Below are 24,769 nucleotides of genomic sequence, written 5' to 3'. Positions count from 1 at the left end.
AATGCTCTAAATTACCACAAAACTAACTAGGAATTTGGTTCAGTCTAACTTCTCCAGGAGCTCATAGTATAGAGAGGACTGCTTAAAACCTCATTGGAGAAAGACATGAAAAAATAAATAACTGCACTGTGATATTATAAGCACCACAGCAGAAAAATGCATAAAATACTTAGGGAAAACAGGAAGAAACAACTACTTGCTAAGGAACTATTAAAGGCTGCGTAAAGTAACATTTAAGGTAGGCCTAGAATCTTGGAGTAGGGAGACATATAGAACAGTCTGTGTAAAGGTAATAAATATGAGAGCATGGAGTATTTGTTTAATGTGGACAGAGCACAAGGTGTATGGTGGGAGATAAAGATTGGGTTAAATTATTAAGTGTTTCATGAGTCATTTTAAACATGTTGCTTTCAAACCGTGGACGTTGTGGAGCCACTAGACTTTAGGCAGGAGGATGGCACAACCAGAATTATACCTTTAAAAGAGTATGAAAAGACAGGATGCAGAGCTCAAAGATGGCAAATCAGGAAGAGGGTATTTTCAACAGCTGAGCAGTGAGCAGGACACAAAGTAAGGAAGTGAGAATACTCTATATTAAAAAAAATTTTTTTTAAAAATAATTAGAGCGTGCGTGAGAGAGAGAGAGAGAGAAAATATCTTAAGCAGGCTCCATGCTCAGCATAGAACCTGATACAGGTTCTCAACTGACTGAGTGCCCTGGGGATATGCATGTGTAGGGGACAGAATCAATTGGTTTGCTAACTGACTGGATGTGAGTCAAGAGACACTGGGAGCCAAGGACAACGTGGAGGCACTGAGCTTGGATAAATGCATGGATAATGCTGGTATTAAAAAATACATAAAACTCAGAAAGAGATAACAGGTTTCAGTGTGGGAAGTGAGATCACCATTCAATATACTGACACCCAGGAAAAATGGACATGTGAAAACCAGGATGCAACTCTGGACATATTTATCTGGGGCTGCAGATAAATATGTGGGACCTATTAAAATAGAGGCCATAGCTAACACAATTCATTAATGATTAAAAATAATGATTATAAGAATAACATCCACCTAGATAGCAATATCGGCAGGTATTCTGTTGCAGTTCTTAATCTTTCAAAAGGAAAAGCTAGAATGTAAACATTCTGAAGGCAGAAACAAATTGTATGTGGTAGTAATCAAAGAGTACATAAGAAGAAGTTTCTCTTTACAGAAGTATTCCAGCTAATTTTGCACCCCTAATGAATTAATGGAGCTGGGCATAAGGTATCAGTTACTGATAATATCACAAAAAGAGAGACAACCAGACATTATGTGCTTCCTGACTAAAGATGAGAAGACCATAATGCCACTCTGAAAAAGACTTGCAAAAACAAAACAAAACAAAACAACTGAAAATCCAAGGCGAATTCTATCTCTAGATCCAAATACCAATTTACTGGAAATACAGAAGATAGAAATGTCAAACTACATACCATGGAGATGTTATCAGTAAAATCCAGACTTTGGAAAACTGTATAAAACAAATAGCTTTGGTTCTTTAACAAATAAACATCCAGAAAACAAGAGACAAAAAAGGAAACTATAGATTAAAAGACTTTGAAGACTATAACCAAACCCAATCACAAACCTTACCTGAAAAGCGTCAAATAAATTGTGAAAAATTATGACATTTATGAAACAACTGCAAATTTGAATACTGACTGGATAATCCGATATATTACTATTAGTTTGGGAATGTAATATACTTTGGGAATGTAATAATGGCAATATAGTTACATATATATTTTGCTTTTTTTTTTTTTTTTTTTTTTTAAGTAAGCTCTATGCCCAATGTGAGAGCTTGAAGTTGAGACCCTGAGATCAAGAGTTACACGCTCTACTGGCTGAGCCAGCCAGGTGCCCAAATAGTTGTATATTTTTAAAAAGTGTTCTTATCTTTTGGAAATACAGAGTGAAATATTTATGGAAGAAACGATGATGCCGGATCGTCTTCAAAAATAAAATGGGAGGGCAAGGTAGACAGGGTACATGTGGGTTACTCTATTATTCTATCTGCCTCTGTATATGTTTGAAGTTTTGCATAGTAAAAAGTTTTAAAATGCTTATTAGCAGCAAAGTGTTCTCCTATCATTTCATTTCTTTCTCATTCTTGGCTGATCTTCATCACTACTTACTGGCTCTCACTAGAGATCTGGTTCTAAACTTTAAATAGAAAAGCTAAGAACAAATTCATAAATGAATTACACATGCAGTTATATACTAAGCAAGCAGGGATCTGACCTGTATAATTTACTTCTAACTTTGTCTTTCTATTTAACTTCCAGGGGAGATTAATCACAGATCAAGAAACACTATTTCTAGAAGGGATGCCAGATCTTCCTTCCAATTAACATATATTTACTGTTATCTACTATTTACCAGGGACTGTTAGGATATGAAAAATGGACAAAACTAGATAAAATCTTTGCCCTTCTGGAGTTTAGTCTAGTGGGGGAAATCAATACTAATAAAATAATCACACAAATAAATGTAAACTGCAAATGTAGTCTTCTTCAAAGAAGAAGAACGTCCTAGGTGGCCTATAACAATGGGATTTGTATGTTCAAGCCTCTTGGGAAAGTCATGCTTAAACGCGAAGACACGTGGACTGATGTTAATGGAGTAAAATGGGATGAGAAGAGTACTATATGGAAGGGGCATAGATTGTGCACAGGATGCCCAGGAAAAGGAAACCCAATAAATATGAGCTACTAACAGGCCAGTGTGGCTGAAGTGGTAAGAGCAAAGTGTGACGTAAAGCTGACAAGTTTGATAAGAGCTAGATTATACAGGTCCTAATAAAGGGTTATCTTATTCTAAGAACCAAGGAAGCCAATAAAGGGTTTTATAACGAGGTGATTAAATCTTTGTAAAGATCATTCTGGCAGAAAGGATGTGGGCCAGAAACCAGTGAGAGAGGGTGTACAATGTGATAGGGATAAGTCCGCAAGGATAGGAGCTTTGCTGCATCATGCTACTTTGATCCTGAGAGAGTCAGACATCTGATTTTCATATTCAATTACTGTCAATGGTTTTTATTTCTGGAGCAAATAATAAAACAAAAAAAGAAATCCCAAGAGGTTGTCATGTATATAGATCCTATTAAGATAGTTAAAGGAATCTTGGTTAATTGAATCACAGTCCCACAGATATAGATCACTCAGCTACATCAGGATTTGGAGTAGCTGTAGTATTGTTTTAAACAGTGACTAAAAGTAACCAAATAGATGACATTAGCAATATTAGTGCCACAGAAACACCGATTTGGTGGCAGAGTCTATGGCTAATATTGCCAAACAAATGTCTTATCATATTTACCACAGAATCTATGGCAATATCAAAATTCACCATTTGAAGAATGAATACTTGCCACTGATTCAATGTTTTTAACAGATCTCATGTTCATCACAAAAAATTCACACAATACATAAAAATGTAAATATGGAAGTAAAAACAACATAATCCCAACACTAGAGATATCATTGGTAACATTTTGAATATTCCTTCATTTTTCTATGCACGTACACACATATACATATGTACAGTATGGAAGATTACTTATTTTAAGAAAAAATATTAAAATTATTTTTCTAAATTAATAGCATGTATTAATACTCGGTAAACATTAATTTTTTTTAATGTTTATTTATTTTTGAGACACAGAGCACAAACAGGAGAGGGGCAGACAGAGAGACACACAGAATCTGAAGCAAGCTCCAAGCTGTCAGCACAGAGCCCGACGTGGGGCTCGAACCCATGAACCATGAGATCATGACCTGGGCCAAAGGTGGATGCTTAACCAACTGTGCCATCCAGGTGCCCCAAACTCAGTAAGCATTTAAACATTTACTGTCTGTCAAGTACTATGTTAGTTTGTTTGGTTACAATGGTGAGCAATGGCAATATAGTTCAGGTTAAAGGGTTTTAAAAAGGAAGACAATTAAACCTATAATAAATTGTGCTAAATTCAGTGAGAACAGAAATAGAGAGTACCTGATAGAGCACTTAATCAGTTCTAGGGAGGCAGGAGCAAGGAAAATGTCCTGGAAGAGTGCCTGCCATTTAAACTGAGGGGAAGGATGAGTAGAACACATATTGGTGAACTGAAACAGAGGAGAGTTCTAGGCAGAGAGTGGAAGGACTGGACATACTCAAGGACCCGAAGAAGCTGAAGTTGAGGGAGTGTAGAGAAATGGGGGCATATAGCGATAATGTTGAAAAAGCAGGCAACAAAGAATTTGGATTTTATTCTTTGGGCAGTGGGTAGCCACTGAAAGGTTTAAATAGACAAGCAATATAAGCAGGTATTTTGGAAGGATCACTCTGATTATAATATGAAAAATATACTAGAAAAGGCAAGGCTGAAATAGAAGATCTCTATATAAACAGAGATCTAATTTATCATTTCTAACATTTGTATGGATGTTTCATGTACCACGTAGGTTCTATGAGGCCTGGGATTGTTTGTCCTCTTCAATTCGATCTCTCCAGAGTCTACTATGACATCTGGCACATAATTTTACTTAAAAAATCATAATTATTAGTTATTAACAACAATAAGCTATTATGTTTAATGAGTGTCTATATCCACCAAGAACTGTATTAAGTACGTATCGCATTTAGTTCTCACAACGATATCATCTTATTTTGCTAGAGGAAACACTGAAGCTCAGAGTTTATACTTGTCCAAGATCAGTCTCTCAGCTAGTTAGCAGAGGAATGGGATTAATCCCGGGACTGCTGACTCCAGAGCCATTTAACCACTTATCTCAGTCAAATGATAATTTACTCAGTTACCTATTGATTAATATACATTTATTTCTAATTTTTGTTATTACAAATAATATGATGAATCTCTTCAAACATGTCTGAACACTCTTGACTGATTACCTCATAGCATAAAATGTTAGATATTGCAATGATGACCCACAAGGCAGGTACAGCTAGAAATTTAGATGCTTATTTACAAAACTGCTTTTCAGAAAGGTTGTTCCATTTCACACATGAGAATGCCTATAAACTTACCATTATCAATACTGAGTGTTAATGATCTTTGTCTACCCAATGGCATCCAAAAAGAAAAAAAATCTTATTTTGGCTATAGTTGATATTTATATATCATTACTATGAAACTGATGACCTTTCCATATGTTTAAAAGTCATTTTATTTTTCTTTTTAGTTCCTGTTCATGTCATGTCATTTGTTCATGTTTTAATGATCTTTAATTAATTTATACTCTTTATGTATTTTGAAATGTAACTTTTTCTTGTTATAAATAATTGTAAATAATGAGATCTTAATTTTTGTCTTGTAACCTTGCCATAATTTTATGGTGTACTTGAGTTTTACGTTTTTATGTGAAAGCTACTGATTTTTTCCGTTTTCCCACCTCATGATTTCCCTCATGATTATAATCATTCTACCCACATTTTTCTAATCTTTATATGTATATATTTTCTAATCTTTTTATATTTTTAATTTTTATTTTTGACATGAAATCTAATCTACTTAGAATTAATTCTGATATAAAAAGTGTGGTAAGGATCCAATTATTATTATTTTTAAAGTTTATTTATGTTGAGAAAGAGCAAGAGAGTGCATGCTCATAAGCAGGGAAGGAGCAGAGAGGGAGAGAGAAAATCACAGGCAGGCTCCGAGCTGTCACCACAGAGCCCAAATCGGTTCTTGAACTCATGAACTGTGAGATCATGACCTGAGCTGAAATCAAGAGTCAGATGCTTAACCAACTGAGCCACCCAGGCACCCCTCAGTTATTAGATTTTAAATGGGATAGACAACTTATTGATAAATGAGACTTTAAAATACGTAATAACTGGAACATGATCCAAAGCATTAATAGGTGGTCTAATCCGAGGCAAACAATTTTTTTCTGTCAAGAACATAAAAATTTTCTTCTTTCTAGATATGTGGAGGAAAATATAAACTTCCCGACAAATTTCCAAAATATAAAGAATAACTCAAATGTGTTAAATATAATTTCTTTTGCCCCAGTTTACCATTTATAGCTGAAGTTTTCCCCCAGTATAATGGTAATTAGTAATACTAAAAATGAAGTATCTCTTTTTTTAACTCAGTAAAATAAATTTACATGATTATGAGACATTTTAAGCTTTAAATTTTAATACATTCCTTTTTAAAAAATATAGTATCATCAAAAACAACCAGAGACACTAAAGGAGTATTTTACATCATGAGTAGGGAAATTATCTTTAAAAACTTAGTGAAATTCTATTTTAGAAAATCACTCATTTACAACAAAAAAATATTCATTGAAAAAAATGTGGAGAATACGTAACACCCCAAGGAAAATTGTGTCATATGAGGATGCATTCCAATAAAACTCTAATAGAAAACTAAAGGCAGGATAACAAGACAACCGTTTTACATTAAACAAAAAAAATCAAGTTGACTTCCACAATTTTGCTAGCAATGATGTGATAATGGTTAAACATGACTAGGCTAGGTCTCTTTACTTTTTATGAGCATTAGTATCATTTTTTTCAATTATAAAATTTTGATTTCAGATTTATGTAATGTTAAAGTACAAAAGAAGAAAAGAATTATAACAAAGTCCTTATGATCATTTTTAAAAACATAAAAATGTCTTTGCAAATAATCCCTTTCAAAGAATGCCTTAGAGAAAGAGCAAATCTGTTCAATGCAAGCAATAACAACTAGGTCAAATCATATATATAAGCAAAATGCAGCTTAGCATTTATTTTTCAAAAAAACCCCTCTACTCATGCTAATCATTTCAGACTAAAACAGAAATACAGAATTTAGAGGTATAAAATATAGCTCTAAATTAGAAATTTTGAAACGTTATTGTTAGATGTAATAAAGAAAAATGATATAGCATTTTGGCACTGAATTTTTCTGGAGATTTCCATTCAGGATTAAGGAAATCAATAAGATTTACAGATCATTCTGAGGACTATCTCACCCCATATTCCTTTAGAAATATTTAAATAGTTAATTAAAAAGAAAACCAATAAATTTCTTTACCTGACCACTACCAGGAGTTGCCATGTTGATTTCTGCCACTCCTTGACCTTCATTCTGCCGCTCAGCTTCATGTGAGCCGGCTTCATGCTTGCTCTGAGATGACCTCTGTTAATATGGAGTTAATATCATTACATGCAAAAATGGTGTTTGCTTTCTTAGCCCACAGCTTTTTTTCCTGTCCTGTATTAAAGCTCTGAATGTATCAATTATATAGGTTTACAAAAGCAAAGAACTGCACTTTATACTTCATAACCTCCAGCATGGTTGGCAGTCGACTATTTCAGCAGGAGGAAAGTGAAGTGTGTCCCTTGAGCATTAGAGCCGCACAAGACAAAGGATTTTCTGAGACTCACAGAAACACCATCCTCCACCAGCTGTGCTCACATCACTATCAGGGATATAACCCCACTAGAATAAATAAGTGTCTCTTCCACAAGGTCACATGGTTCTGGCATTCAATGTAGCTGCAAACATTAACAGTTAAACTATTACCTAAGCTTACAAATACCTTCCGTATAGGTATATTTATACACAGAATATATATACATCCTCTGCTAATAAAAGTCAGATGAAATCAATAAGCTCTTAGAATCTGATATGAATAAAACCAAAAACCTTTTTTAATGTAACCACCATCTGTTATATGAAATGAAAATGACAGATTATATCCAGTAAAAGCAGTCATTTCAGGATAGATTATATCCAGTACACAGCAGTCACTCTGTAAAAATACCACTGCAGAATCAAATAAGTAAAATAATTTTTCCATTATTTTTCATAGCAACAATTACAAATGTGCTTGCTTGCTCTAGGAAAATGATACTCTAAATAAAAATTACCCTTTAAGAAACTTGGCATATTTAATAGTGATAAATAAATTACAAAATGGCTTCCACTAAAATTTCTTTACATACCAAGCTTTCCTAAACCATTTAAAATGTGACTTAAAAGTTACTTTTCATGCAATATTTCCATCAATAAGCCAGCATGAGTTATATGTAGGCAAGAATGAGGAAGCCCCAATAATTCAGAAAAAGAATTGTATCATCTGAAAATCACACTAGAAAATTCAACAAAAGTAGAGACATACACGAAGTCAATCGAGAGATAAAATGAATCAAAAACCACTAAAAACACAAAGACTTTATACTAACATAATTAAAGATGTCAATGCAAAAGTAATTATTGAGCATCTGCTCTGTTACTTGTACTAGGTGCTGGAGACTACAGGGCTGGCAAAACCAGACATTGCTCTATGTGCTCAAGCTTACTGTCTCATCAGGGATACTATCAAATAATGAGAGAGCTAACAATAAAGTTAAAACTTTGACAAACACACTGAAATAACGAGTACAAAGTGCTGTGAGAATGTATAGCAGAGGGATATCACAAGGCCTGAGTTTGGGAAAGAGTCCTCTTAGGGAAGTACTGTCAGAACTGAGACCTAAAAAATAGGATTCCCAGGAATTCTGGGAAAAGGGACAGGGTTAGAGGAAGGTTTTAGATAAAAAGATGACGGACCTAGAGTAGGAGGGGGCATGGTTTGTTCTAGTACATCAAAAAATCATGTGCAGAGAACAGAACAAAAAAAAGGTAAAAACAATAAATCTTACTTTGTTGAATTTTAGTATAATTCTCATATGTCACTCCTGCCCTCACATAACCAATACTAGATTATTAATGGGAAAAGTTAATATAAATTGATCTTTTAAGGTAAAATTTTAATTTTAAATTTATTTTTTTATTTTATTTTTAAAAAAAATTTTTTTTTTCAACGTTTATTTATTTTTGGGACAGAGAGAGACAGAGCATGAACGGGCGGGGGGCAGAGAGAGAGGGAGACACAGAATCGGAAACAGGCTCCAGGCTCTGAGCCATCAGCCCAGAGCCTGACGCGGGGCTCGAACTCACGGAACGCGAGATCGTGACCTGGCTGAAGTCGGACGCCCAACCGACTGCGCCACCCAGGCGCCCCTTAATTTTAAATTTAAATGGCCTAAGTAGATAGGAAACATAGAGACCAGTTTGGAGGCTAATATATCAATGTGAGTGTGAGATGATGGTACCTGACACTAGGCAAGCAGTGATAAAGATAAAAGAAGTAGAGACAGAGAGGTAAATCTGAAGAACTTGATATGATTGGATATGGAGTAAAGGAAGAGATGTGTCAAGAATAATTGCTTTGTTCCTTAGCTTACACAACTGAATAATAATGGTGTCATGTGCAGAGAAGGTAATAGTAAGGGCGTGAGGATTTTTTGGAGGAGGTAGAGGCATGGTAGGAAGGACTTAGGAGAAGATCATTAATTATGTTTTGGATATATTGGATTTAAAGTATCTTTGAGACATCTTAGTAGAGATTCAGAGTAGGCAGACAGATTTAGGAGTCTGGAACTCAGGGCTAGAAAATGAATTTGAGAGCCAACAGTGTATAGAAGGTAAGTGAAGCTCTAAGCATTAATGAGATGGTCTAAGGGAGAGCTAATACAGACAAAAGAGAAGATTTAAGGAATGCCTATAATTAATGTCCAGATAAAAGAACATGAGCCTATAAAAGCCAAAGAGGTGGGAAAACACCAAAAAACAGTTGTCATAGATGCCAAGAGAAGAATATTTCAAGAAACAGGAAGCGTTAAATAATGTAGAAAATGTCAAGATTAAGATTGAAAATACCAATTTAATTAATAATACAGAAGTCGCTGATGATCCATTTGGGAGTAGAGACTAGATTGGTGTATTTTAAGAGGATGGTGGGAAGAAAATACAGACTTGGAGTCTAGAAACACTTTTAGAGTGGGGAAGTGGGAAAAGACAATGAGGGAGAGAAGGGGACAGATGAAGGAAGACAGCTGCAGGGAGAGGCAGAATTGAGGAAGGTTCATTTTATATTATGAAGACTTGAGTCTTGACTTGAGGATGTTTAAATGTCAATGCAAAGGTACCACTGAAGAAGATAAATGTGAGAAAAGAAGTAAGAGTAAGAAGTCCCTGAAAAGGCAGGAGTTGAAAATCCAAAGCACAAGAAGGAAGGTAGAATGCTTCCTGATAGGAAGGGCAGACAGTTCTGATTTCTCTAGGAAGGAGGAGGTGGAATTATTAAAGGGAGGGAGATAAGTCATTTCCAAGAGAAGAATGGAGATCCACAGAAACACAGTAGTCCTGAAGGATTACCAGGCCCATTTGATGATGGTGAGGATGATGAATATGATAAAGTTAAAAAAAAGTCTAATGTTTACTCTGCACTAATCACTTGGCATCTATTGATTCATTTAATCCTCATACCAGCTCTGTGACGTAGGTATTATTATTATCCCCACTATACAGATAAAGAAACTGAGAAACAGATAATATAAATATCTGGCTTGAGGTCACATACTTAGTAAATGGCAGAGCCAGAGTGGGGATCACAAGTCTGACTTGTGATCAGACTAATATCACTAAACTAATATTTAACTAATATTAACTAAACTAATATTTAACACTTACTATCTTTATTTTCTTTCCTTTTTCTTCTTTCCTTATTTGTTATTTACTTCCCTTTATTCTTTTACTGATCCTAGGCTACAGGCCTGCCTGCACTCTTTATCACTGTCCAAAGATACTGCTAACACTGAAGGTAAAGAAACTACTGCTGATTCTTATGAAAGAATAATCCTGGGGTGCCTGGATGGCTCAGGGGGTTAAGCATCCCCCTCTTAGTTTCGGCTTAGGTCATGGTCTCACAGTTCGTGGGTTTGAGTCCCACATCAGGCTCCATGAGGACATTGTAGAGACTGCTTGGGATTCTCTCTCTCTCCCTCTTCCTCTGCCCTTGTCCCACTTGTGCTCACTCTCTCTAAAAATAAACAAACTTAAAAAAAAAAAAAAGAACAATCTAACTAGAGATCTCATTTCCAGCATTGCTGGACAACTTCCTCAAAGTTGTCTACCCTAGGGCTGAAAAAATTAAAAAAAAATTGTTGAGGTATTTATATACCACAACATACACCCATTTTAAACAATTTTTCTGTAAGCTTACCAAGCATCACCATAGTCCAGTTTTAGAACATTCTCACCATTCTAATAAGATTCCTTGTGCTCACTTACAGTCAATCCTCATTCCCATTCATGTCTCTGGCTTATCCACTTTCTGTCTTTATAAATTTGCCTTTTCTAGACATTTTTTATAAATGAAATATATGGGCTTACAAGTCTGGTTTCTTTTACTCAGCATAATGTTTTTGATGTTGATCCATGTTATAGTATGTATCACCAATTTACTCCTTTTTACAGCCAAACAGTACTCCATTGTAAGGATATACACATTGTGTTTATTTATTCACCAGTTGATATACATTTGCACTGTTTCTACTCTGGGGCTATTATGAATAATACTGCTATAAACATTCAAGTTAAAGTCTTTGTGTGGCCACATGTTTTCACTTTCTTGGACGGGTATGCCTAGAAGTGGAATTGCTGGGTCACATGCTGACTTTATGTTTAATATTTTAAGTAACTGCCAAACTGTTTTCAAGTGGTTATACGATTTTACATTCTCAATAGCAATGTATGATGGCATGTATTTATCCACATCCTTGCCAATGTTTATTACTGTCTTTATGATTATAGCCATCCTAATGGGGTAAGGTGGGATATCACTCTAGTTTTGATCTGCACTTCCCTAATGACTAATGATGGTAAGCTTATTTTCATGTTTATCAGCCATTCCTGTATATTTTCTGGTGAAATGTCTATTCAAATCTTTTGCCCATTTTAAAATTGAGCTATCTCCCTATTAATGAGTTGTAAAAGTACTTTGCATAGGATTTTAATAAATATTTCTCACTGGCTATCTAGAGATTTTACAACCATGCTAAAATTCTCACAGCTCCTATCTTTTTGATCTCCCCAAATGTATTTGTTTGTCAGTAAATAACCCAACTGAAAAGATATACAAGAAAGTGGTAGCACTGGCTGTCTCACATATCTTTTTGTAACTTTTGAGATTTGAATCATGTGCAATGATTACATCACTTGAATTATGTACAGCATTTAAACCCTAAATCAGAGTTGTCAGCAGGTAGGACAAAGACAGTGTTGTAAGAAATATGCTTCATTGTAGAGAAATTATCTGACAGAAATCTTCTCTTTCCCTGTATACATGGAGTATGAACTAATTTATGAGTGTCCAAACCCTGGTTTTCTCCATTTTCCAGCTTCTCCCACTTACCTATATTAGCAAAACAACGACAATGGAATAAAAAAACTTCAAAAAGCAAAATTAAAAAAAAGATTTTGGTTCTTTCTTAAATGTGAGATGGCACCTTCCTTTAACGTACATTCACTGAACTAGTAGACTAAATGTAACTACTGTAGGCTATGACTGACATAATCATTTTCATAACAAAAGAAAGCAAGAGAGACTGGATCACAATGGTAGATAGTTGGACCCAAATCCAATGATATGAATAAAAAGTTTTGAACAAATCCAAACAACATGAACAAGTCCCCAACCTGCAATAAACTTATACTGATGCTGAAAAATAAGGATTGCAATTAACAAATGACAATTTTTTTTAAAAATTTTTTTTTTTCAACGTTTATTTATTTTTGGGACAGAGAGAGACAGAGCATGAACGGGGGAGGGGCAGAGAGAGAGGGAGACACAGAATCGGAAACAGGCTCCAGGCTCTGAGCCATCAGCCCAGAGCCCGACGCGGGGCTCGAACTCACAGACCGCGAGATCGTGACCTGGCTGAAGTCGGACGCTTAACCGACTGCGCCACCCAGGCGCCCCAACAAATGACAATTTTTTAGGGCTTTCCAGAAGCCAGAAAGTTGGAAATTTTGGAAATACAGGGAGGGAATATGTTATAGTGGGAAAATGATAAAAGCTAGTGTAGTAATATTAATAGCAAACAACGAAATTTAAGGTGAAGAGCATTAAATGTAATAAGGAGAGCTATTTCATACAAATAAAAAATTCAATCAACTAAAAAAACAAATGTGAATATTGATTTCAAAATATAAAAGAACTTGTTAGATGCAGACAAACAGTAATAATCAGAATATAAAAAGATGGAAGAAAAAAAACATAACTAAAGAAGTGAGAAACTTGGCAGTGGAAACTCAAAGCAGAAAATGTCAGAAGAGAAAATATAAAATGCAGTGTTGCTCAATGAAAACAAAAGGCTGCCTCTTTAAAAATAACTTTAAAAATAGAGTGTAATAAGTTTAATCAAGGAAAAAAAAAAAAGATAAAATACACTGTAAAGTCAAAGAGGTTATAACGACCAGAATAGTACCATGTAACAATACTAGTGAAACTGAAAAAGGAGCAGAGACACCATTTTTTTTCTAGTCTTTAAGAGTCAACACTGCAAAATGGACAACTTATTCCTTACATTATACATATATTATTTGGTTTTCATTGGCTTAGGACAGCCACGTTAAAACTGCTTTTAGGAGTAGGACTTAATTGTACTTGTACTTAAACTGCCTACTTAGCAAACACGTTTCTCTATATTTCAAATTTGGATGTACTGCAGCCAAAGTTCCTATGATATTAAGAGTCAGGCATAAAGAAACAGGTCACTAGAAAATTGGAACTTTGGGTCAGACAAGTCTCCAGGGAGGAGGAAGAGGGGGACTGGAAATTGAGGTCAATCATATAGTCACTTATTTAATCAAGCATGTCTACATAATGAAACCCCAATAAAACTCTGGACACTAAAGCTTAGTGGAGCCTCCTGGCTGATGAACATACTGATGTGTGGGGGAATGATGTATCCAAACTCTGTGAGAGCATGGAAGCTCTGCATTCTTTATCCCTCACTTGCCCCACATCTTGCCCTGTAAGTCTCCTCATTCGGCTGTTCCTCATCTGAATCCTCTAAAATAAAACTGTAACTGTATGTGTAGTATTTCCAATGAGTTCTGAGTCATTCCAGTGAATTACTGAACCTAGGCAGGTGTGGGAAGCCCCAATTTTGTAACCAGTTGGGCAGAAGTATGGGTAGCTTGGCATGTGAAGTGGGGTTATTTTTGTGAAGGACTCTATCATTAACCTGTATGTGTTATGTTAACTCTAGGTAGTTACTGTCAGAAGTGAATTGTAGTGGAACATCCCCACTTAGGGTAGAATTTACAGGAAGGTGAGCAAAGTAAAGTGCAGTTTGCTTGGGGATGCCTGATACTTGCAGTTGGTGTCTGAAGTGATGGTAGTAGTCTTGGGAATGACTTTACCCTTAAATATGGGGTCTACACTCTGGGTAGTTTCAGAACTGAGTAGAATTATAGGACACCCAGTATGTCAGGGAACAGGTATTAGAACATAGCTGGAAATAATTTTCTTTCAGAAGTTTTAAGAAGTTGGTATTCTACGTCACAGCTTCTAGTGTTGCTGTTTATGTATCTAAAGACATTTATATTTTTGTTTGTATGTGTGAAGTTGTTTTCCTTTCTCCAGAATGTTTTAGGACTTTCTTTTTATTTCTAGTGAGATGAAATGGCACCATCATGTGCCTGCTGTGGGATTATTTTCATCTGTGGTGTTAGATATTGGAGAGACCATTTTATTTGGAAAACTATGCCCCCCAGTTCTGGGATATTTTAATTTACTTCTGTGATCATTTGCTCCCTCTAGCTCCTCCATTCTCTTTCTGGAACTCCTCTTTATTTGAATATTGAACCCTCCAGGAATGATTCTCTGATTTTCTCATCTTTTCTGTTTTTCATCTCATATCTTTCTGTTCTATTTTCCGGAAAATTTATCTTCTACTCTGAGTTTTCATTTCTGCTACCACAATTTTAATTCCTAAGAACTCTTTCCTGAATTCTTTGAATATTCCTTTTGTGTACCATGGTTTCTTTGCACTATGGATGCATTATCATTTATCTGAGAATATTAATGTTCATTTTATGTTTTAAAGTGTTCTTCTTTCTGCATAGTCCATCCCTACTTCGGAATGGGCTACCTATGAAAAGGTTAAGTGAAGCTCTATACATGAGGGATAAAGACTGGCAACTACAGCTATTTTTTTGGGTGGTCCAACTGTGTCGTTTTATTGGGGAATCCTCCAATGTCAGTACATTTAGGTCTGTTTTCTTAGGTTAATCACATTTCTTAAAGAAGTTGCTTCTAGCACCTTGTCTGTATTATAAGCCTGGATTCAGTGAGGGTTTCAGCATTCAGTAGGTAAATTTTCACTCAATTCAGTTTTTAGCATGTAATTTCAGTTACACTGGGCTTACCCCTATCTGAAGATCTTTTCTTCTTTCTAGAATAAGTCCTTCATCTTTTGCTGGGATTAGAAAGAACTCACCCAGCTACTGAGAGTTAAAGACAGGCTCTGGAGGTGCCACCTGCTTCTTAACCATTTTCAACCATCCTCTCACTAAAATTTTAGTCACTTTTTTTAATCTTCACATCCAGAGGTAACTGTTTTGGAACTCCACAGTATAAAATGAGTTGCTTCATGACTTTCTATTGCTGACTTAGGGGTTAATTCACTGCCATATGCTAAAACAGTGCATTTATTTACCTGCTTTTCAGTTCCCCAAATTTTATGATGTTACCTCCCTTGTCTCTGCCTTTTTAATTTCATCCTTTTAGTGTCATTTTAATGAGGATTGTGGAGCAAGCATAAATAACTTTGTATGATGAATTTTAATCATGAATTACATACAAGTTATAGCTTATTTACTAGTTGATAATAGCCAAATTAAGTCAGTTATCTGATTATATGTAATTTGATAACTGAAGTAAGGTATCTGTATTTATGGCTCGATAAATTTTAATTGCATAGGAGTTATTAAAAGATCAACATAGTCAAGGTTTTTGATAATTCATTTAATTTCATGAAAAAAACTTATGAAGTGTCTCCATTCTCTAGAAGAACATCTATATTTCAATGTCACATTAATTATACATATTTTCTTCTCTTAGAATAATTACCTATTTTTGTATTTGTAAATGAAAAAGAAACAATTTACCAACCTCTGCTTCTGTGGCTTGGGACTGTAAAAGCTGTCGTATACGAAGTATGTCCTTCTCTATTTGTTGAATTCTGGTTACTCTTCGCTAAAATAAAAAAGTGACCAAATTAGATCTAATTTTATTAAAAACATTAGTGTAAATAGTCATACTATGGCTATCATTTAGTAGCTCAGGGATATGCTACATCATTCTTCCATAAGAAGTTAGATAATGTGTACATAGTCACACACTGATGACATATGGGCAGTTCAATTTTTTAATACATCTAACTTTACATGATAGATTTATTTAGGAAAATTGTACACATAAAGTCATGTATCAAATTGCATGGCACATGTGGTATAAAAATTCATATTTAAGTTATTCTCAAAAAATAGTCCAAAGACAAAATTACACCTGAGTTTGATCTTTATATTTATCCAGATGTTAGTATAATGTAACAGATTTAAAGAAAGCATGGTATATGTGTTAAGGGAAAGAACATCTGATTTGTTTTTATAAATATTAGGGTTTAAACAGTAGGACTAACCTTTCCCAGAGTTATTCCTATTATAAGTCAGATGTACCTTTCAGATATAGTTTTCCCAAATACCTTCTGCAGCTAAACATTATTTTTATTCCCAACACTAGGATCACAATGTTAGAAGCTTTGTGCTTTCCCAGTATCCTAAGACCAGGAAATGAACACAAAGAATTTACTATACATCAAACGACATGGAATTGAAACAATGTGGGAAAAGTGCTTTTTACAAAAAGCTAAATTTTGCTTTAATTTTTATGAACACAAGTGGAAGCGAGAAAAACCAAATCACTTGTATATGAAAACCTTGCAAAGTGAAATGATTTTTAATTACCTTCATGACAGCAAACACATAGGTTTTAGAAAAAAGTACTGCCCAGCACCCGCTTGGCTGTGCTGAGCTGCAGCCTGACCCACTGAAGAAACTGCTGCTGTTGCCATCTCAAACCAGCCAGCCCCACCAAAGGCTGGCCAGCGAGCCCATCCCTTTTTTCCGACTTACAGCAGGTCTCCAGGATAGCTGCTTATGCCCACAGTGCACCTTCTCAGATCTGAGTGGACGCAAAAGAGTTGCTGATTGCACGGTCTGGGATCCCATGAAGAGAGGGATCCTTGGACAGCTCTTCGTCTCCTCTCTTCACCTGTCTCCACTCTGCCTCTCCTGGCCCCCAGCCTCACACAGTATCCTAACCTGCTACTAATCACAGGGAAGAGTGTGGAGAAGAGTGAGGGTGGAAGTGAGGCTGGAGCAAGGGAGGGTAGAACCATTTGGGATTGGCATTCGAAACCCTGGCCAGGGCTGGGGTGAGGGTCAAAAGATTAGGGCCTAGTATGTCTTCACTGTCACTGGGAAGGTGGAGGTACCACTGTGAGGGTGATCCCTAGGGGCCTATGGGAGTCCCCTTCCCACCCTTTCTCTTGGCATCACTCCTGTCCCCCTCTCCCTGACTTGGTGCTCACATGTACCTCACTAGGGATTGCGACCAGGGTCTGGATGAGCTTGAGTTTGAATGAACTGAGTTTGTATTTCTAGCACCCTGGGTTTTTACATGTTCAGGCTTTTGTTTTGGTTTGTCACCCTTGATAAGGAAAGTGTATTAAAAAAAAAAAAAAGAAACAAGTACTATCAATGTTGTATCATCTTCTGAAATAATTCTATAGTGACATCCTAATATTGAGGCATGAAAAATTATGGGTAATTATTTTAATGGGTGAAAAATGTGTTAGAAGCTAGATGGAGTCATTTCTAAACTTTTTTTGTGTGTGTGTGCCCTATCAATAAAAGATTCCTGAGCATGCATATCCCAACAGATAAATAATAAAAGTACTAAAATAGCTTTAGCTATTTACACTATAAAACTTACATTGATCTATTTAGTTTTATTTAAATACAGTATCCTTATGATTTTACTACACAGTAAAAACATTTATTGCCGCTATTATTTAATATTATGATAAATAACCACAGAAAAACTCAAAATTGTGCTCACCAAACAAAAAAACCCTCCCAAAACCAAATCCTTCCTTCCCTCCCTCTCCTCCTTTCCCTCATAACACTAGAAGTATGCTGATACTCTATTGTAATTGTGAAAACAGTGAACTTAAGGTAAATAAATTTCTCTAACAAACCCTTCCTTATCTAATTTATATCATGAAAACATGGTGAAGGAAGGAAAAATGCCTATATTTTCAGTAGCTCTCTAAAGATACCGCAGATATCAGTGGTTACCTCTACAACCATATGATAAACAATTTCTGGCTTTACACGAAACAATAAAACTATACACAATCAGCTTCAGAATACTGGTTTTCCTCTTTATGTAACAAGCTCCCTGCCATCAATAAAATATTTTTTAAAATTTTTCGTTAAGTTTTTAATTTTAGTCCCAGTAAACATACAGTGCTACATTAATTTCAGGTATAAAGTGATTCAACAATTCTACATACTGTTCAGTGCTCATCATGATAAGTACAGTCCTTAATCCCAGTCATCTATTTCACCTGTCTCCCTGCCCACCTCCCCTCTGGTAACCATCAGTTTGTTCTCTATAGTTAAGAGTCTATTTCTTGGTTTGCTTCTCTATCTCTGCCCCCCACTTCATTAATTTGTTTTTCAAATTCCACATATGAGTGAAATCATATGGTATTTGTCTTTCCCTGACGTAGCATTATATTCTAGCTCCATCCATGTCATTACAAATGGCAAGATTTCATTCTTTTTATGGCTAAATAATATTCCACTGCATATATACACCACTCTTCCTTATCCATTCATCAGTCAATGGACACTTGATCTGTCTCCATAATTTGACTATTATAAATAATGCTGCAACAAACACAGGGGCGCAGAGATCCTTTTGAATTAATGGTTTTGTATTCTTTGGGTAAATACTCAGTAGTGCAATTATTGGATTATATGGTAGTTCTATTTTTAACTTTTTGAGGAACCTTCATACTGTCTTTGACAGTGGCTGCACCAGTTTGCATTCCCAACAGCAGGGCATGAGTACTCCTTTTTCTCCACATCCTCACCAACAGTCCAGAGTCAGACGCTTAACTGATGGAGCCACTCAGGTGCCCCTTCTGCTCATTTTTTCATTGGATTTATTGTTTGGTTTTGGGTGTTGAGTTGTATAAGTTCTTTATATATTTGGATACTAACCCTTTATCATATGTCATTTGCAAATAATATTTTCCCATTTAGTCAGTTGTCTTCGTTTGTTGATTGTTTCCTTCACTATGAAGAAGCTTTTTATTTTGATGTGGTCCTAAGTTTACTTTTGCTTTTGGTTTCCTTGCCTCAGGGGACCTACCTAGAAAAAGTTGCTACGGTTGATGGCAGAGAAATTACTGCCTGCATTCCTTTCTAGGATTTTTATAGTTTCAGGTCTCACGTTTAGGTCTTTCATCCATTTTGATTTTATTTTTGTGGATGGTGTAAGAAAGTGGTCCGTTTCATTCCTTTGTATGTTGTTGTCCAGTTTTCCCAACACTATTTGTTGAACAGACTGTCTTTTGTCTGTTGCATATTCTTTCCTGCTTTGTTGAAGATTAATTCACCATGTAACTGTGGATTCATTTCGGGCTTTTCTATTCTGTTCCACTGATCTATGTAGTTATTTTTGTGCCAGCACCATACTATTTTGATTACTACAGCTTTGTAATATAACTTGGAAGTCCAAATTGTGATGCCTCCAGCTTTGCTCTTTTTCTTTTTTTTTTTTTAATTTTTTTTTTTTCTCAACATTTATTTATTTTTGGGACAGAGAGAGACAGAGCATGAACGGGGGAGGGGCAGAGAGAGAGGAGACACAGAATCGGAAACAGGCTCCAGGCTCTGAGCCATCAGCCCAGAGCCTGACGCGGGGCTCGAACTGACGGACTGCGAGATCGTGACCTGGCTGAAGTAGGACGCTTAACCGACTGCGCCACCCAGGCGCCCCAGCTTTGCTCTTTTTCAAGATTGTTTTGGCTATTTGTGTTCTTCTGTGGTTCCATACAAATTTTAGGATTATGTGTTCTAGTTCTGTAAACAATGCTATTGATATTTGGACAGGAATTGCGTCAAATCTGTAGATTGCTTTGGTATGGATATTTTAACAACATTTGTTCTTCCAACCCATGAGCATGGAATGTCTTTCTATTTTTGTGACATCTTTCATTTCTTTCATCAATGTTTTATAGTTTTCAGAGTACAGGTCTTTCACCTCCATGGTTAAGTTTATTCCTAGATATTTTATTGTTTTTGGTGCAGTTATAAATGGGATTGTTTTCTTAATTTCTCTTTCTGTGGTTTATTATTAGTGTATAAAAATGCTATGGATTTCTATACAGTGATTTTGTATCCTGGGACATTACTGCATTCCTTTATCAATTCTAGTAGGTTTTTTTGGTGGAGCCTTTAGGGTTTTCAATATAGTATCACGTCATATGCAAATAGTGAAAGTTTTACTTCTTTCTTACCAATACGGATGCCTTTTATTCCTTTTTCTTGTCTGAATGCTGTGGCTAGGACTTCCAGTATTATGTTGAATACAAGTGAGAGTGGACATCCATGTCTTGTTCTTGACTTTAAGGGAAAATCTCTCAGTTTTTCCCCAATGAGGATGATGTTAGCCCTGGGTTTTTCATATATGGTCTTTGTTATGTTGAAGTATGTTCCCTCTAAATCTACTTTGTGGAGGGTTTTTATCATGAATGGATGTTTTATTATGTCAAGTGCTTTTTCTGTGTCTACTGAAATGATCACATGTCTTTAATCCTTTCTCTTATTGATGCAATGTATCATGTTGATTGACTTGTGAATATTGAGGAATCCTTGTATCCTGGAAATAAATCCCACTTGGTGGTGAATATTTTTTTTTTTTAATGTATTGTTGGATCTGGTTTGCTAATATTATGTGAGGAATTCTGCATCTATGTTCATCAGAGATATTGGCCTGTAGTTTTTTTTCTAGTGTCTTTGTTTTTTTGGAGCAAGGTAATGCATGTCTTGTAGAATGAATTTAGAAGTTTTCCTTCCTTTTCTATTTTTTGGAGTAGTTTGAGAAGAACAGGTATTAACTCTTCTTTAAATGCTTGCTAGAATTCTGCAGTGAAGCCATCTGGTCTGGGCTTTTGTTTGCTGGCAATCTTTTTGATTTTATTTCTGGTAATCGGTCTTTTCCAATTTTCCATTTTTTCCTATTCAATTTTGGAAAGTTACAGGTTTCTAGGAATTTATCCATTTCTTCTAAGTTGCCCAATTTGTTGGCATATGATTTTTCAAAATATTCCCATATAATCCTTTGTATTTTTGGTCAGTTATTTCTCCTCTTTCATTTCTGATTTTGAGACCTCTCTCTCTCTCTTTTTGAGGAGTCTGGCTAATGGCTTATCAATTTTGTTGATCTTTTCAAAGAACCAGCTTCTGCTTTCGTTGACCTATTCTACTATTTTTTTTAAGCTTCTACTTCATTTATTTCTGCTCTAATCTTTATTATTTCTTTCTTCGGATTTTTTTTTTTTTTGGCTGTTGTTCTTTTTAGCTCCTTTAGGTGTAATGTTAGGTTGTTTACCTGAGATCTGTTGTCCTTCCTGAGGTAGGCCTGTATTGCTATAAAGTTTCCTTTTAAAATAGAATTCAAAAATTTTGGGGACCACCGTGTTTTCATTTTCATTTGTCTCCATGTATTTTCTGATTTCCTCTTTGACTTCATTCATTACTTAGTAGCATGTTATTTAGCTTCCGGGTATTTGTTGTGTTTCCAGATTTTTTCTGGTGGTTCATTTCTAATTTCACAGTGTTGTGGTCACAAAAGATGCATGGATTGCCTTTGATCTTTCTGAATTTGTTGAGACTTGTTTTGTGGCCTAATATGTGATCTATTCTGGAAAATGTTCCATGTGCCCTTGAAAAGAATGTATATTTTGCTGTTTTAAGATGCAATATTTTGCATGTATCTGTTAAATCCACCTGGTCCAGTGTGTCATTCAAAGCCACTGTTTCATTTTGATTTTGTTTGGATGATCTGTGCATTGATGTTAAGTGGGGTGTTAAAGTCCTCTACCATTATTGTATTACTCTCTATTATTTCCTTATGTTTGTTACTAACTGCTTTAAATATTTGGGTGCTCCCATGTTGGATGCATAAATATTTACAACTGTTAGATCTCCTTGCATTGTCCCCTTAATGATCATATAGTATCCTTCTTTGGCTCTTGTTATAGTCTTTGTTTAAAAGTCTATTTTGTCAGATATAAATATTGCTAACTTGGCTTTCTTTTCACACCCATATACATGATAAATGCTTTTCCATCCCTTCACTTTCAATCTGCATGTGCCTTTAGGTCTGAAATGAGTCTCTTGTAGGCAGCATATAGAGTCTTGTTTTATTTATTCATTCCATCACCTTATGTCTTTTGATTAGAGTGGTTAGTTCATTTACATTCAAAGTAATTATTGACAGTATATACTTATTGCCATTTTGTTACTTCTTTTATGGCTGTTTTTGTAGTTTTTCCCCATTTGTTTCTTCTCTTGCTCTTTTTTTTCTCAAGATTAGTTGGCTTTCTTTCGTGATATAGTTGGATTCCTCTATTTCTTGCATATTTATTACTTGTTTTTGATTTGTAGATACCATTCAGCTTGTATGTAACATCTTCTGTATACAGCAGTCTATATTAGGATGATGGTCACTTAAGTTTGAACCCACTCCTTTCCTTTCTTCATTTTAGGTAGATGGTATCATACTTTACATGCTTTCATTTAGTGAGTCCCTTGACTGATTTTTATAGATATACTTATTTCTTTACTATTTCTGTGCTTCCTACTTTCCTTACTCTTGCTTATGGTCTTTCCTTTCCACTTGAAGAGTCTCCTTTAACTTTTCTTGTAGGGCTGGTTTAGTGGTCATGAATTCCTTTTTGTTTGGGAAACTCTTTACTTCTCCTATTCTGAATGATAGCCTTGCTGGATAGAGTATTCTTGGCTGCAGTTTGAATATATCATGCTTCTCCCTTCTGGCCAGCAAAGTTTGTGCTGAAAAATCAGCTAACAGCCTATAGAGTTTCCCTTATATGTAACTGCTTTCTTTTCTCTTGCTGCTTTAAAATTTTTCTCTTTATCACTTTTTAAAACCATTTATATATTTGAGGTGGGGGGCAGAGAGAGAGAGGGAGAGAGAGAGAATCCCAAATAGGCTCCACACTCAATGCAAAGCCCAATGTGGGGCTTGCTCTCAATACCGTGAGATCATGACCTGAGCTGAAATCCAGAGTTGGATGCTTAACCAGGGAGCCACCCAGGCACCCCTCTTTATTACTACCTTTTGCCATCTTAATTACTATGTGTCTTGGTATAGACCTTCTTGGACTGATTTTGTTGGGGGATCTCTATGCCTCCTGGATTTGGATTTCTGTTTCCTTCCCCAGATTCAGTAAGTTTTCAGTTATTATTTCTTCAAATAAATTTTTTTGCCTCCTTTTCTCTTTATGGGATCCCTATAATGAGAATATTATTATTCTTGATGATGTTGCTGAGTTCCCTAAGCTTATTCTCATTTTGCATAATATTTTTTTTCTCTCATGTGCTCAGCTTGGTCACTTCCCATTACTCTGTCCTCCAAGTTGCTTATCTGTTCTTGTGCTTCTACTACTTATTCCCTCTAGTGTATTTTTAATTTCATTTATTGTGTTCATCTCTGATTGGGTCTTTCATATCTCATTAAGGGTCTCACTGATGTCCCCCACTCTTTTCTCAAGTCTAGTGAGTATATTAATGATTGGTTCTTTGAATTCTCAGGCATATTGCATATCTCCGTTTTACTTAGGTCTCTTGTGATTTTGTCCTTTTGTTTCATTTTGGACATAGTCCTCGGTCTCATTTTGTCTTACTTTCTATGTCTGCTTCTGTATGTTAGGAAAGACAGCTACATCTTCTGCATTTGAAAGTAATGGCCTTATGAAGAAGAGGTCCAGTAGTGCCCTGCTGTGCAGTGTTCCTAATTCACCAGAACCTGATGCTTCAGGGGTGTCTCCTATGTGTGATGCATGTGCTCTGCTGTTGCAGCTGAGATGCTTTTTTCGTCTAGTGCAGTCATCTGCAATGGCTGTCTTTGTCTTGTTGTGGGCAGAATCTGGTTCCTGTGGTATTAGTGGACTAGTCCTTGTATGCCTTGGGCTTGGGTTGAGTCAGACCACATGTGTGCTAGAGATACAGTAGCACCAAACTGCTGGGTGTTTTCCCTGTGTTGTCCTGAGAAGGTTCTGTTGGTGGGCAGGACCTGTAGTCAGAGCACTTGTCTGCCTCCGGTCCACTTCTGGGGCCTCCTTTGACTGGTATTTGTGGTTATCTTCCCCTTTTTCCAGGGTAGGAGTCACTTTGGAGTGGTGCTTGCCACCATAGGATCTGCCTGCACACTGCCAAGTCCGTGGCACTGCCTTGCATGGGCTGTTGCCAAGACAGTATTGGAGAGGGCAGATCTCCTAAAGCACAGAGTTGGGGGGCAGTGCCCAGAGTGAAGCTGCCTGAGGAGCTCCATAGATGCAAAGCCCAGGGGTGGGGGATCCACCAGTAAAATCTTAAATTAAAAATTTTAATATTTAGAAGATGATAGTAGGAGACTGTAACTAATATCTCTCTTGATTTCTGTACTGTCAATATGTCAGTAAATCTTGAAGTCAGTCTATGTCTTGATATCCACCGAGATAAAGGATT

General features: G+C 35.9%; 1 protein-coding gene across 10 annotated transcripts in view; it reads right to left on the bottom strand.

Annotated features, from left to right (window-relative positions):
* Positions 1-24,769, bottom strand: part of APC (APC regulator of WNT signaling pathway) — a 148,754-nt gene that overhangs the window by 26,204 nt on the left and 97,781 nt on the right. For 9 of the 10 annotated variants that reach the window (XM_030326328.1, XM_030326354.1, XM_030326388.1 and 6 more), the window contains 2 exons: positions 16,053-16,136; positions 7,076-7,180 (listed from right to left, as the gene is read on the bottom strand). In XM_030326328.1, the coding sequence (XP_030182188.1) occupies positions 7,076-7,180; positions 16,053-16,136 (189 nt within the window). The remainder of the gene's footprint in view (positions 1-7,075; positions 7,181-16,052; positions 16,137-24,769) is intronic. The other variant, XM_030326379.1, reaches the window with a different exon arrangement.

Source organism: Lynx canadensis, chromosome A1, assembly GCF_007474595.2.
Source record: "Lynx canadensis isolate LIC74 chromosome A1, mLynCan4.pri.v2, whole genome shotgun sequence".
Classification (NCBI taxonomy): domain Eukaryota; kingdom Metazoa; phylum Chordata; class Mammalia; order Carnivora; family Felidae; genus Lynx; species Lynx canadensis.
Note: the sequence above shows the minus strand (reverse complement) of the source record. Positions and strands in the feature narration are given on the sequence as shown.